The following is a 16,275-nucleotide window of genomic DNA, read 5'->3' on the forward strand; positions in this document are numbered from 1 at the left end:
ACTCGCATTCAAGACTCTTGGGTCCAGTGTTGTAACCAGACTCACTTAAATTTGAGTCATGTAAGTTTAATATTACTATAGATATTATAAATATTACTCTTGGGTTAAGCGTTGCAGCTAGATCAAGGATTCTTAAATGTATATTTGTAGAAATACATAACATTCTTGGATCTTAATATTTTTTATGCAAAAAAAAGCTTATGATGTATGCCTTTGTTTTGTTTTCTTTTTCTTTTTAAGCTTTTTATCGTGGATTGCACAGTGCAATCCACAATGAAAAGGCTAATGCTTTTAATTTTTTTTATCTTTTTTTTTATTTTTTAATTATTTTTTTAAATCTTTTATTTTTATTTTTTTTTATTTTTTTAATTTAGTTTCTTAATATTAAATTTTTTCTATTTAATTATTAGATTTTTCATGACAAGGATTCCAGGTTTGAGCAGTTAACTCGATTGATTCATATTGTTTTTTTTTTCTCATTACTTTTGTTCTTCTGATTTCATTTTTTACTATTGTATACCGTCTACGGTAAAAAAGCTGATACCTTTAATTTCTTTTCTTTTCTTTTTATGTCTTTCACTATGGAGTACACAATACAACCCACGGTGAAAAGGTTGATGCTTTTTTTTCTTTTTAATTAATCTTTTTATTTAGTTTGTTGATATTAAATTTTTTTCTATTTAGTTATCAGACTTTCATGACACGAATTTCAAGTTTGATGGGTTAACCCAGTTAATTCAAATTTTTTTCTTTTTTTTATTAGTTTTTTTCTTCATATTGGTTTTTTTTCTTTGTTTTGTTCTTTTAATTAATCTATTTAAGCATCACACTTTTATGACATAACTTTGCAGCCAGATCTATATCTAAAACTATTGAATTTGATATTACAGACAGACGCATTTAAACTTGGGTTTTTCAAGTTTAATATTATTATAAATATTACTTTTAGATTTGGCGTTGCAGTCAAACCTAAAACTTTTAGATATAATTTTGTAAAAAAACTTAATACTTTTAGATTTTAATTTTAACTAGTATATATATATTTGACATCGCCGACAAATGTGTGTGAGTTTTAGGAAATAGGGACACAATTGATAATTTTCTTTTTTTGTTATGAAATTTGGGAAATTAGTGATAGATAAGGAGATAAGAGGAGTTCCAATTACCAAGTAATTATTTGTTTGGCATTGTTTTATTATATAGTGACGTGTTGCGTTGTATTGTTTGATAATTAATTAATTTGTTATGCTCCCATATGTTTGAAACAGTTAAATACTACGCATAACCTATTTGGACCATGCCTTTCTATCTCTTATTTATTTACTTTAAAACAAAACATCAAAGAATCATTTGGATAGGATTGTAAAAAGAAGATGCCTAATTTTTTAGAGTGGAAGTTAATTTTTGTAAGAGTAGTTTGAAGGTATATTAACTTTCATTTCAAAAAAAATATGGAAAGTTATGCCTCATTATAATAGAATTCTGATTATTTTATTTAAAATATAAAAATAACTATAAATATTTTAAAATTAACTAACTTCAATATTTTTTTTCTATACATGGTCATTAATTAATATGTAATTACATAGTTAATAATCTTAAATATTTTTAAATTGACTAACCTTAATTATTTTATCTTAAGCATGCCATATCCTAGCTTGTCTAGATCTTAATTAAATTATCTAGCAATTATGTTCACTAAAAAAACTATGTAATATTTTGATTATTGTTCCTTTTTTACTTGTGTTTTTTGCTATGACATGTAAAAACCTTAAATAATAATTTAACGAAAAGAGAAAAATATGTTATTTATTTTCCAATTGAAAAAATAAAAAGTTCTATTTTCATTTTCTTCAAGGTATATATTTTAAAATTATGAAATTAATAAATTCAATTTTGTCGTAAGAAAACTGAGGGGGACTGATATTTAAATAATCATATTAGGTCGAGGACATATCTGCAGTCGCCAAAGAACAAGTCATTTGAGGCTTATGAGATCCCCTGGTTCCTTCAGCTCATCTCTGCCATTCTGTTTCTTTTCTTTTGAGGTTTTCTAAGGGTAATTTCTCTTTGGGTTTTTTTGTTTTGTTTTTATGGATAATCACAAGCTGTAGGAGGCCAAATTTGGTGGTTAGATATTCAATTATTGATCTTTGATTTGATTTGAAGTATACCATGCATGCTTCAGGGTGCGTATCTGGTAAGTCTGTAAAAAGGAAAGAAAGAGATGTCAAAGCTGTTGGCACGGATTGCTGGGTAATTGAGCAACCGAAATTTGGTGGGTGTAGACAAAGGAGGTAGCCGTTACTTCACCAGAACAGAAGAGATCGATGGTATCAGTAAGTGGGTCTCTCCTCTTCCTGTTGTAAATTTGTGTCCTTTTCTTTTCTTTGCACTTGTTAGTAGTTTGTATATTTGCTGATGTTTCAGTGAAAGAGAAAAGATGGGTAGTATTCAAGGGGGAGGAGGATCCAACCTCACTTCCAGGTACAATTTTAAGGCTTGGAAATTTTCCCCTCTCTGATACAATATTGCATTCCATTATGTACTGAATTACGAGGATCATTAGTCATCAAATAACCTTTTCTTATCCATTAGTTGCCTCTAATAAGCTGTTAAGTCCATTCATGATTGTTAAAATACATGTTATTTCGAGTTATTGATATGTTGCTGGGACTTGGCTGTGAAAGTTGGTTCTTCTGCATGGTTCATTCCTTACACTGAATGTATGTTTATGTGGGTATTGTAGTTGAATGGATATGCTGGCTGAATGGACAGCGTAAAAGGGCTCCAACTCCTGAGGTATATTAGAGACATTATTTATTTTCACATATGCATTAAGAAAAATGGGAGAAAGAAGAAGAAGTCCTCCCCAGCCGAAATATATTTAAGAGTATGGATGGTAGTCTGTTAGACATTGAATTTGGAATTGTGTGTGTTACGAAAACTATTGTTCAGTCTTGAGCACTTCGTCACCTCTTGGCAACTCAGTGAATGCTATTATAAAAAGTTTGGATGATGTATTCATCATGCAACATCCCTTGGTGTTATCCTAAGTTACTTGGAATCAAATCCTACTCTTCATTTGAGGTGGTATTATTTTTGTGCAGTAACAAAGGTGTTTCGGATTTTAAAGATGTTTTCTATACAATAAATTTGCTCTTCTTTGATTGATTTTAAATGTGGATTGTTTGAATGGTTGCTAAATAAATGCAAGGCATCTTCTTTCCTTAAGTAACTTGATGAAAAACAAACAGTACTCCATCAGAGGCTGAATTGACTTCATCATTCCTTTCTTGGTCTCTCCGGACAAGTTAACATTGACACGTAAAATGCACCATTAGTGTGTTGTGCCTTTTTGAATATCTATTCTGTGGAGGGACAATTGAGTTTGAAAAGACACACAGGAGAAATAAGTGTTTATTTTATTACTTCTTTATCATTTTAGTGAGCTACAATGTTGGAGTTGCGTTATTCTTCTTTAAATATACTTGATTTTCTTCAGGAACTGATTGAGATAGAGGCTAGGCGTGAACTTGTGAAGCAGAATGTGGCTCGTAAGTTGCTTGTAGAATTATATAGATCTTTCTGTTTCTTCCTATTTTCTGGTTGATAATATTATTTATGTTTTCTTGTTGGCTTGGTACCTATAATATTGCTTGTTGTCTCCTACTTATTGTTTTGTCTCCAACTTCTGCAGCTACATTGCCACAGCTCCCATACTGCTCACAACACCCAAGCTAACCTAAACCAGCCCTTCAATCATTAAATTAACCCTTAAATTTTAACTACATAGTGAGTACTTGTTTGATGATGCAGTCTCTTCAGGGCACTGTATATCTATATGTTTTATAAATGGTTTTTTGAAGACCTTGACGTCTCATATCTTTCTCTGTTTCTTTTCTTTATGTCTTCTTCATAATTTGAAAACGATTTTTGTTTCTTTCTTGAAGGTTTTTGATTTACAAAAGTTGACTGTTGAGATACCCTTTTCATTTTCTTCTCTACTTCACATAACTTCCTTAGATTTGTTAAGGATCTTAATCAATGTATTTCTTTTACTGTGAAAGTTCTCAAGCAAGAAGAAGAGGAAAGGAGAGCCAGAGAAGGCAGTTCTCGTAAATCCACAAGCGCTGGTAAGTTGCTAATGCCAAAATCTACTTTTTTAACAGTGTAATCATGCTGATGTAATTGTTGATATTCATCCACCATTTGTACAGGTAAAACTGGAGGTCCAGACTTGAAAAGTTTCATTCGCCAATTTCCTTCTGCTTCTGAGGGTATTACATTCTTTCACTGAAATATTAATTGAGGATTGTATTTGTTAGCTGCAAAACATGTCATTGCATATGAAGGATTTTCCAAAGGTTTTACCGTGTCATGCCCAACTGACTTTGAATATAACACATGTCCACATGCATACTTTAACTCTCTGCCGACTTCTGTGCTAACCATATATGGCATTATGGTGCTTTTTCTCAAAGGTAACAAACTTGAGGAAGAATCAGATGCAGTGGATAGAGCAAGGTGGGTCAGCTAAAAATTGTCTTCAGCATTTGAGATAATTTCATTTTATCACTTACCTTGATTGTGAGGTCAGAGATCACCCATTATGTTGCTAGTTAAAGTAAAAACTTTCGTCATCTTAATGGACCTCTGTCGGCTGCAATTCTTTTTCTAAGCCACCAGTGCTCAATTCAGTTTGCTTCTTCAACCAATGATGTTCCCCTCTTGGGTCTGCTCCAAGACTTGGTTGCTCCCATGCATGAGTGCGTGAACATGTGATGCTTTGAAGCTGGCCACCTTATTGACCACCTGAGCTTATATTGTTTTATTTAATCATAAGATTTTACTGTGCTTCTGATAAATCATCCAAGCTTGTACAGTGTCATAATGTATTGTAATATTGAAGCTTCTGTTGTACCGTGCCTTGAAATATATCTAGCAATTGAAATTTTACCTACAATTACATCCTTGCAAGTGGAGCTAGTTTTTGTCCATGCCATAACATCAGTTGTTAAATTTTGCAGAGAGGGAGAAGCTGGGGGAAAGAAAGCAAAAGAACCTTTGTCGGAGTAAGTAAAGCATCTATGCTATGCACATGATACGATAGTCGTAAAGATCATATGTTAACTTCATAACGACTGACTATTTGTTGAAGGTTGCATCCATGAGGCATGGTAAGGTGCAAAATTATGGGAACTGCCTATGAAATGTGTTTACCACGTTTAACATATCAAATGAATGTTCATACCATGCAATGTGTTAAAATCTCCATTGCTTTCATGATTCTTTCTTCCACAATAATGCTCATGCATTGCTCACGTATTTTTTTACAGGCATTCAGAACCATCTGGATCTGGTTCAACCTTCAAGCCAGGGACATGGCAACCACCAACATGAGATGGATTACATGGTAATGGTAACCTGTTTTGGTAGTCGTTCTCTTCACTGTTATGATCCCCGATCCCCCATTGGTTTTTTAGTGATTAGAATCACAAAATTCACAAATGCCATTGTTGGACAGAATACATATACTGCGAACTTCTTTTTTGGAAAGATTGAGATTTTGGGGAGGTGAGGATAAATCGGATAGGTTTAGCTTCATAATTTGTATCAGCCAAAACAAAGCCGAACTCGGGTTCATTCCATTAAGCAGCAACATCAGCCATTCAAGAAGATTTGGAGGGATTCTCTGTGAAAGGAGTTTTAACTTTTTGAAAGACCCTTGTACCTTTATTGGACGAGAACATTGGCCTAATAAACCTGTAGCTAATAGCTCATGCCATCATCGAGCTTCTCTCTGTTTTTTTTACCCTTCAATTGCAATTGTTTCACACTAGTAAATCAATAAACAAAATTCATATTTTTGACATGATTATCCTGCAGTTGTTTTTGCTCTGTATATTTGAGTTGGTTAATGATGCTATAGCAGGCATGGGAACCAGTAAGAAATGTCCTCTTCTTTTTTTTTTCTTCTTCGTCTTCTTAAAAGACTTTTCGGAGCTTTTGAGATTTGATTGGACAAGTGCTGTCCTCACCTAGCTTTTCAAATTTGTACTGTGTGGCACTAAATTTTTTTGTTAATATAATTATTTGTATGTATTTTAATTAATTTTATAAATTTTAAAGTTAATAATTATATAAATTTCTAGTCATTTAAAGTTTAAAATTACTTCAACTAATAATTTTTAAAAAATAAATATAAAATTTAATTAGTTAAATTATATCTTTTAATATTATGTTTTAACTTTAAAAGAGATATCTAACTCTCCATTTGAGCATTTATATGATACTTGAATTAAATTAAGAAAGAACTAATGTTGTTTTGCTAATATATGTATATGCCATAAAGTTTAAAGAACTAATGTTTTGCTAATATATGTATATGCCATAAAGTTTTGAATAGATTGCGCATGTAAAATGTAAAATGATAATAGTATATTTTTAGGGTGAAGTGGTACATTTTTAGGATGTTGTTGTTTATAACTGCAATGTTTAATCACAATCACGGTTTAGAAACATAATGTTTATAATTTTATAGCTGTTTTTAATAATAATATTTGATGAAATATAACCAACAGCTTCTTTTCAACAGAAGGAACCGACCATCTCCCGCTCCTTCGCTAAATCTCTAACAAACCCATAGCCTGCCATTTCAACACCAAGCCATGCCCTTTAACTCACGGCCAGCAACTCCTCACCACCAGCAACACAAAAAGCTCTCATCCTTCAGCCGACAACCAACAGCTCCTCTCCTCTTCATTGTGATCAACAGCAGCAGCCACTACGTACGACAATAGCAGAATCAACTCCACCTTCAATCAAATCCGATCCGGCCAACCAGCTCCACCACGCATGAATAGAGAGCAACTACAACCCATGATAGACTTTCCTCCAACAGCTCATGAACGCTAACCTCCTCCTTTTTGCTAGTTGCTCCTCTCGATCACAACCCCCTAAGCTCCCAATAGAACCCATCCAAAAATAACAGAGGTAGAGAGGACAATAATTTTGACAATAATTTTGTTTCAGTCATATTTCAGCAGTCATAAAAGGCATAGATTTCATAGCTTCATGCATTTGTCAAAGCTCTTTCTCTCCAATATTAAACCATAAAGAAAGAAAGAAAAATGAAAGTAGCCTGCCCATGGGCGGATGGTCCGACCCTTTTTATATGTGTGCGTTTGTTGTTCGTATGGTATGAACTTCTTTAACATAATATAGTTGAGTAATGATTATACGGGCTAATCATACAGATTAATAAGGGTTATTTTCTTAAGATGTTGGTATTCTCATTCCATATTTTGTTAATTTTACTTCATTATTTAATTATCTATATATATACACACACACACTAAAAAACCCCAATTAGATAAAAAAGGATGAGAAGAAGGTTGCTTGCAAAGTAGATAATTACATGATGATCTGACATCAGTTGAAATTAAAAGTGGTAGAGGTGGTTGGATGGTGGTGTCTGAAATCGGACAATCTAGAAAATATCGTTGGCATATGATCATATCAAATCAATCTAGCATCAGCAAAAGTGGCTCCTTCTTTATTCCTTGTACTTCTACTGCTTCTCATCTCATCAAGCCAATGTTCTGCAACTTTGCAAGATAAACAACCTGATCTAATAGAGAAATCCTGCTCAATAATCGGAGGATATGAAGACTGCGTGAGAATCCTCAGATCAGACCCTCGTGCCATTAAAGCAACCAACGTCAAAGAGCTAGCTTACATCATTCTTGATCTCTGCATAGCAAACGCCACAGAGATTCTTCGAGAAATCCCAAAGTTGCAAGAGAAGTACAAGAAAGATGGATAAATTGAGGAAGCTCTACGAAGGTGTGCCCTGGAATATGAGAGTGCTGACAAAGTTTATTTTCGCAAGGCTGTTGAGCAACTAGGGACTAAGTCTTATCGTGAAGCACAGAATTCAGCACACATCGGAGGTGCATTAGGGACGAGTTGTGAACAAAAATTTTATTTCCAAGCACCAGAATTCTCACCTTTATGGCTCAGGAATCATGATTTGGCAGTTCTTGGTACTGTTTCTGAAGGCATTGTTTCCCTTCTTCGTGTGAATAAATCTTAATTGTAAGGGCTACCAATTTCTTATTACAGTACTGCTGCAAATGATTCTACGAGAATAATGGCATCATCCTTGCGATTCTGAATGGGTTGCTATTATCATGTTTTGATTATGGTGGAAATTTTGTTGTTGGGGTGATCTTCTCGATGTTTTCGTTTTAAATGGGCCAATTTGAGAATTTTTATTGTTTGGGCTCAGATCCATATTATGAACGAAAAAAATCTTAAAAAAAAATAGGGGAGCTTTTCATCTGGATGGAATACCTTGTTCTTGAATTCAGTTACAATTACGTGTTACTTTTTCACTCTATATATTAAATTAAAAGAGAAGTTAAAATGCCATGAGGTTTCACTATAGAGATGTTTTTATTTATTATATATTAAAATAGTTAAATGACTATTTTATTTCTTGAAAAACTATTGGGATGTTGCCTTTCTAAGAGTAAAGTCAATTTATCATTTGATAATTATTTAGGGGTTTTATTCTCTTTTTATGATGTTTATACAATTTTACTACTCTTAAAAACAAAAAATCAGTCTTTCCAGGTACTTCACATTATATGATTCGGTTCTTTTATTTTTTTTTATTTTTTTCTTGATTTTTTTTATGATTTTTTATTCGGTTCTTTTATTTTTTTATTTTTTTCTTAGTTTTTTTATCAAAGTTTTTATAATTTTTATAATTCTTAATTTCATCTTTCAAATCAAATGTATACTTGTTTTTTAATAGTTATAATATTTATTTTAGTTTGGTATCTTTTTAATTTTTTATTTGTTTTCTTTGCCCTTTTGTCAATTTTCTTATTTCAAAATAATAATAGTTATAGTTATAGTTTTTAATTTTATCCTTCAAATTAAATTTATAATTTATTTAATAGTAATAATATTTATTTTGGTTTGGTTCTTTTTCTTTAGATTTTTTTATTTGATTTATTGCCCAGGCTCTTTTCAATGTTATTAAACTCAAAAGGAAGGACCGGGATGAAGTAACTGCGTACTGGGTCATCAAACGGATGGATGTAATTATTGATATATAAAAATATTTTGCAATACATAAAATATATAAAAGAAATAATGAAGTGATGAGTGTATAATTTTAGAAGGTGTAATATTTTTTAAATAGTCAATGCAATTACGGTTTTCGATGTTGACCCAAACCGGTTAGATGCCCAGATCAATGAGTTCTACAAGTTCGGTAGATGTTTAATAACAGAGTCTTTTCCCCTTGATAATGGCTGCACTGTCATTAGCATACAAGGGGCATGCGCCATGCCAGCTGCTTAGCCATGGCCCGCCAAACCCTTCAATTCACCGGTAATGTCCGCATCAAAACGAAACCCTTAAATGTAGAGTGGCGTCAGGATCACGCCGATACATGGTTTGCATTGTCTTCTTGCCCTGCCCATCCATATCACCATTGAAATTGCCATCCTCAAGATCTTCGCAAGGTGTTAGTTTTGATTCATAAAAGCCATCTTGGACGAATGAAACTATTCTGATGTTTCTATCTTCCCTTGTCACTCTGAATAATGAAGAACACAAGGATTTTAGGGTTTTCGTTGGTTGGCAAAAAATCTCACAGTTGTCTGGGAGAACTGGTGTATTTTGTGACATTTCCCATCCACGATCGATGACTAGGGGTGGGGTTTCAGTACCTTACGTGTTCGGCCAAGGCCGCTTCACATCCCTTTCCCTCGTATTCTTTGATGTTTGACTTCAAGAGTCAGAATGGCAGGGCTTTTGCAATCACAGCTGGACAAGCCTGTACACTTGAGTTTATATAATTAGGTTTGGATTGCTGTACTGAGAGGAATGCACGTGCATGGGATGAAAAAAAGACAAAAGGTTTTTTTTTTAATTAATGAAATTATTTTCCATACCGTGTTTGTTTTGTGGAGATGGAGACAAAAGGTTTTTTTCTTTTTTTTTAATTAATGAAATTATTTTCCACCTTTATCCTCGTAGATTTTTTTAATATTCCAAGTCATGTCCTCCCCATTTAGTCCTGGCTACTGATTTTATTTATATTTTTTTCTATCATTGAAAAAAAATAAACAGAAAAGGAAAAGGAAAAGGGAGAGAAAAATCTTTTGTTGAAGGAATCTACGAACCATTATGTGAAAGCTTTCATCGTGTTAAATTCATATACACCAAAATCCAATCATATTATCACCAGAATAGAAATTTATGAAACAATTTGGATTTTTAACTATGAACCAATTAAATTTTATTTTTGTATTGATTTATTATTTATAGATTCTTGTGCGCTTAGATTTTTTATTTGTGTTTAAGAGGATTTAAGAATTTAAAATTGAACCATATCATCACATAATTTATTTTATTTATTTTCAGAATTTTTAACATTATAATCATCGCTCGTTTTAATCCAGCAAGTTTGCCCAAATTCCAATTGAGCACAGGAGAAGCGTGTCATTTGTGGATCAATAGTAACGGGCCTGGATACGAGCCCACACCTGGACAAAGCTCAAGCACTCTTGAACTCAACTCCAGCCCAGGTTCCTTTTTTTATATATTGTTGTTTTAAGGTTTTTATAAGTTCTTATTTTGATTTACAACTCAGCCAACTATGATTGAACTGGTGTGTTCAATAAATTATTTATTGTTTTTACTTGGATTATAAATTAAAAAATATTATAAAACTAGTAAAACTATTTATGACATACTCTTTAATAATAAAAAATAAGATTAATTAAGCATTTTTAAAATCTTATTTATAAATTATCTTAAAGCATGTTTGGTATTGTAATACCAATTATTTTTTAAATATTTTTTATTTTGAAATGTATTAAAATAATATTTTTATTTTTTAAATTTAATTTCAATTATTAGTACGTTAAAATAATTTGAAAAAACTAAAAAATTAATTTAAAATAAAAAATAAAAAATTAATTTCTTAAAAAAATATTTTTAAAATAAAAAAAATAAAAAGGATTTATAACGAAAGTCCTTTTGTAAATTTTAAAAAGTATTTATTTTTCTTTTTTCTTTTGATGGGACAAATAATATTGTTTCATACGGTAAGCAAGTGTCGCCTCAAAATTGAAAGGAGAGCACTCCAATTTGTTTTTCTTAAGCACAAGATTAGGCAGCTGATGTTGACATTTTGGGTATCAAACTTATGCCGGTGTTTCAAGATTATCCAAAACCAGGCAAGCAATCTGCACTCATTTCACAGGACGGTGATGAGTGGTAAGGTAGGAACTTGCATCATTCGACAAAATACGTTAGTGACTTCTAACATGCCATATTTTCAAAAGGTCTACTGTCCTGTCAGCATCAAAGCTAGGTTACATTACATTGGGGAAAGAAAGAGAGAGAAGATAAATATATAGGCGTATCATTTTTATTTATTTATTTATCTTGAACATGTTAAATTTTGAACATTTTCTATACTTCAAAAGGTTATATTTTATATACCGAAGTTATATCCAATTTCAAATTATTGGTTTTATTCTATAAATTAAGTCAAGAATTTGCGTGTAAAATGTTACATTTTTTCCATTATAATTGTTTTAATATTTAAATCTCCTTGTCCTTCTCCACTATCAAATCACCATATATACAATCATTCCCTGCCCGCAAAACTAATCACCACCAAAGAACCATGGTTTCGGTTTGATTCAAAATATGATAAAAAAAAAATATATATTTGTAGAAATAGCAAGACTCAAATCTTAGACCATATTCTCAACTAACTCACAAAGGAAATACTAATTAGTTGATTCAAAATATGATAAAAAAAAAAAATTGTAGAAGGAGCAAGACTCAAATCTTAGACCATATTATCAACTAACTCACAAAGGAAATACTAATTATACAGTGATGAGGTATAAAATTGGTTCTTTTATAACTTCACGTTCATCCTTCCTTAGGTTTTATTCCTTTGGCCGTGAATTGTGATTATACAGAACTGTTGGTTTGCTCAAATGGAGGAGAAGCACACCCCTACGAGATGAAGTGATGAACAACATATATGTACCAGACAAGTAGCATCCTTGGATTCACCAAAAAAGGAATTAAATAATGCATGTCATTAATGCCATCACATATACGAACAGAACAAGTAGCATACCCTTACAAGATCGTTTGTTAACTTATTTCAATAATCATGAAATATGTAAAAAGAACAGAATAATGATTTCATTTAAAAACGTTGTGTTAATTAAGATAAACAAAGAATATGTTAATAGAGAATTTTATCTTGATGAACAAATTTAATAACAATGTAAAGGAATTTACGGACTTAAATATTTTTTTCACGTTTAAATGTACTTTCTGCAGCGTAACGCAGAAGTAGAAAGTAGTATACTGCTAATTCACGGCGATGGAAAAGGAGTTTGTTAGCAATAATTTATGCTCTCTTCATCTCTCGTTTAACTCTTACAACATTAATCGGAGGGAAAGGTGTGAGCATGGGGAACTAAAAAAAATGTTTTCTCTTAATTATCTTTTTTTTTTATGGCTAATTAAATTTATACATTATAATAGCAGCACCGACCAAGACCAGTGCCATGTTCCTATGCCTACCAACAAAATCTTGCCACACGCGACCATTTTAGTTCGGCGCCTGCATTTCCTTTGGGCAAAGCAACAAAGCTTAGCCATTTTTTGAACTAGCCGCCTGTGTCGAAAGGGATCCCACCAAGCAGCCCATGGTTTAGGGCCATAGGCAGCTGTTTAATAATCCAATGTAGGAAAAATCGCAATTTGTCCCTTAACCATTATCAAATTCACATTTTCATCCCTAAATAAGAGGTCTTTATTATCTGTGTCCTTAAGGTTTCAGTGTGTTTCTCATTTGTGTCATTTTATCGGTTTTTGTTAAATATTTCCCATTTAATGTGCATATTTTATACAATAAAATGGAAATTACTATATGAAACTTGATGGAAAATATTAATAGACTTTCATAGATGAACCTAAATGGAAAATTTCAACAAATAAGGACTCAATTGACAAAATCTCTAGTTTTAGGATGATATAGAGAATTGGATAACATATACAGGAGCTAATTTAAGCTTCCCGTGCTTTATGCATAGTAATTTGAGTATAGGACTCCATCAACAAAACCTAAAGGGTGCGGGTTTTTCGTACTGTCCTGGTACACAACCATGTCCAAATCCAAAGAAGGAAGGTGCATGCATGAATTCATGTTCTTACTGTCCTGGTACATAACCTTGTCCTTTCCTAGACACTCGAAAACCTAGAGGAAGATTAGTTTTAAACATATTAAATACTTGACTAATTCCTTGATTCTTAGTTTACATTCAATGGTAGCAAATCCTCAGGCTGGAAAAATCCTCGACGACCTTGACTAAGTTAGTTCTTTGTTGATTCATGCACGAAAAACACTAACTAAATAGTTCCATTTGTCACCCTTTAATTGCTCAGTCAAAAAACATGTTTTTCCTTTGCTTTCTCATCTTGTTGGCTAAATTCTGGAGGCTTCTGCAAACTTGCATTACGAAGAAAGAATCAAAATTGCAACATTACAATAGTGTGAACACCATGAAGCTGGCCTCTTTAGATTCTATATATATATATATATAATTTAGTTTTGATATCGTACCATCAAAATAATTTAAATATACATACAAATAATTTAAAATATAAAAATAGCAAGTGGCTTCAATATCATAGGCACACACCTGTGTGTGCCTGTGATATTGAAACAACTTGCTCTTATATATATATATATATGTATGTATGTATGTATGTATATTTAAATATATATATATATATGTATGTATATTTAAATAAAATAATATTTATATCTCAAATACCACTTCGGGCTAAAAATGTGGCCCCTTGCCGGCTGCTTGAGTAAATTAAACATGATTAATTAATTGCATGACAATTAAGTTTTATTGCACTATTTGAATTAAGTGTGTATTTTGTATTGTAATTAGTAGTTTATACTAATTATATGGCTTGTGCTATGCGGTGGATTGATTTTTTTACATAAAAAATATATAAAAAAAATTAAGATGTATCAAGTTTTTCTGTAGTATTATACTAAAAAATTTTAGGTCTAACTGTAACGCCCGACCCAAAAATAATATCTATAATATTAAACTTGAATTATTTAAATTTAAGTGGGTTTAATTACAACAACAGACTCAAAAGTCTTGAATGTGAGTCTGGCTATAAATTTGTGTAATTAAAATGTGATCAATATCGTACCATCAAAATAATTTAAATATACATACAAATAATTTAAAATATAAAAATAGCAAGTGGCTTCAATATCATAGGCACACACCTGTGTGTGCCTGTGATATTGAAACAACTTGCTCTTATATATATATATATATATATTATTTTAATATATTTTTAAATAAAATAATATTTATATCTCAAATACCACTTCGGCCTAAAAATGTGGCCCCTTGCCGGCTGCTTGGGGAAATTAAACATGATTAATTAATTGCATGACAATTAAGTTTTACTGCACTATTTGAATTAAGTGTGTATTTTGTATTGTAATTAGTAGTTTATACTAATTATATGGCTTGTGCTATGCGGTGGATTGATTTTTTTACATAAAAAATATATAAAAAAAATTAAGATGTATCAAGTTTTTCTGTAGTATTATACTAAAAAATTTTAGGTCTAACTGTAACGCCCGACCCAAAAATAATATCTATAATATTAAACTTGAATTATTTAAATTTAAGTGGGTTTAATTACAACAACAGACTCAAAAGTCTTGAATGTGAGTCTGGCTATAAATTTGTGTAATTAAAATGTGATCATTAGATGAAAAAAATTTAATATTGCAGAATGAAATTAAACAAAAAAAAATTAATTAAAAAGATAAAGAACTTTTTAAAAAAATACCAAAACAAAGCACTGTTCCAATAAATAGTGCTTTGTAAGGAGGGGTATAGTAAAATCCCTTTATGAGATTATAATAATCTAATGAAAAATAAACAAAATAAATTATAAATTTTAATTGTTAATTAAATCGATATTAAAAAATAAAAATAAAATAAAAACTACTTAAAAAAAAAATCTTTAATTTCCCCCATTAGGATGTAACAAAATTAAACCAAAAAAAAAAGATTAAGTAAAAAAACAAAGGAAAAAAACCTATAGGAAGAAAAAAAATCAATGAAAAAAAAATCTGAATTAACTAGGTTAACCTGTCAAACCAAGTTAACCCGTCCAGTATGGTGTTAATGTTATGAAAATTTGATAACTAAATAGAAAAAAATAATATTAACAAACTAAATCAAAGAAAAAAATAATTTAAAAGAAAAAAATTAAAAACAATAATATTTTCACCATGGATTATACTAGAGCAAAATTACAAAGAAAAAAATAAAGAAAGCAATCCACGATAAAAGGTTGCCTTTTAGTTCTAGTTGATGCTTGTAAATGTAATTTTAAAAAATAAATTCAAGAAAAGATATAAATTATATTTTTTATTTAAAAAATAAATAAGGATAATTTACAATTATAGTGTATATCAATTAATTAAATATTTTTAAATATATAACTGAACAAAACACAATCATACCACTTAAATAAATAGAGCTTGCGTGAAGGTCTGAAATAGTGTTTGAGACACAAGGACAAGATAACACTTGTATATGTTTGATTTATTTAACATGACATGAGATTTTTGTTTTCTTTTTCATAATACAACATAAAATACAAATAATAACTAATTTACTATTACACGTAGTTTTGTGCATACTAAGCTTATAATGTGGATTTGAATATTTAAAAAAAAAACTTTTTTTCTGCTAAATTATACATTATTTATATGTTTTTACTTATCCTATATTTTATTCTGTTTAATTATTAAAAAAACACAAATAAATTTATATTTTTTATTAATTAGTTTTCTTCAATATTAACTTGATAATGTAATAGTATATGAGAAAAATAATACAAAGGTCTTATAAAAATATACAGAGAATTATGCTATGTTTCACCGTATAAGTAACATAAATAAATATAAACTATAAAACTCATAAGGGTACTGTCAATGCATCATTTTTTTCGAGGCTCACTAGAATTTAGGAAAACTTTTCGAATTTTGAGATAATAAATGAAAAATATATAATTTATATTTTACATAAAAACACACTTAAACAATTTTCAAAATCTTCTAAACATAAACCTATCTAAAAAATATTTAATATAAAAAAA

General features: G+C 30.6%; 1 protein-coding gene across 1 annotated transcript; it reads left to right on the plus strand.

The window, feature by feature from the left end:
* The first annotated feature begins 2,193 nt into the window (after positions 1–2,193).
* Positions 2,194–5,812, plus strand: LOC105132164 (NADH:ubiquinone oxidoreductase, 17.2kDa subunit). Its single transcript, XM_011035494.1, is given in 10 exon segments — positions 2,194–2,339; positions 2,431–2,487; positions 2,750–2,802; positions 3,506–3,557; positions 4,071–4,136; positions 4,221–4,280; positions 4,485–4,527; positions 5,031–5,075; positions 5,340–5,416; positions 5,528–5,812. Coding segments are annotated over 9 exon segments (552 nt in total). The 5' UTR covers positions 2,194–2,227; the 3' UTR covers positions 5,404–5,416; positions 5,528–5,812.
* The last annotated feature ends 10,463 nt before the right edge of the window (positions 5,813–16,275 follow it).

This window comes from Populus euphratica, unplaced genomic scaffold (assembly GCF_000495115.2).
Source record: "Populus euphratica unplaced genomic scaffold, PopEup_1.0 scaffold39.1, whole genome shotgun sequence".
Lineage (NCBI taxonomy): Eukaryota > Viridiplantae > Streptophyta > Magnoliopsida > Malpighiales > Salicaceae > Populus > Populus euphratica.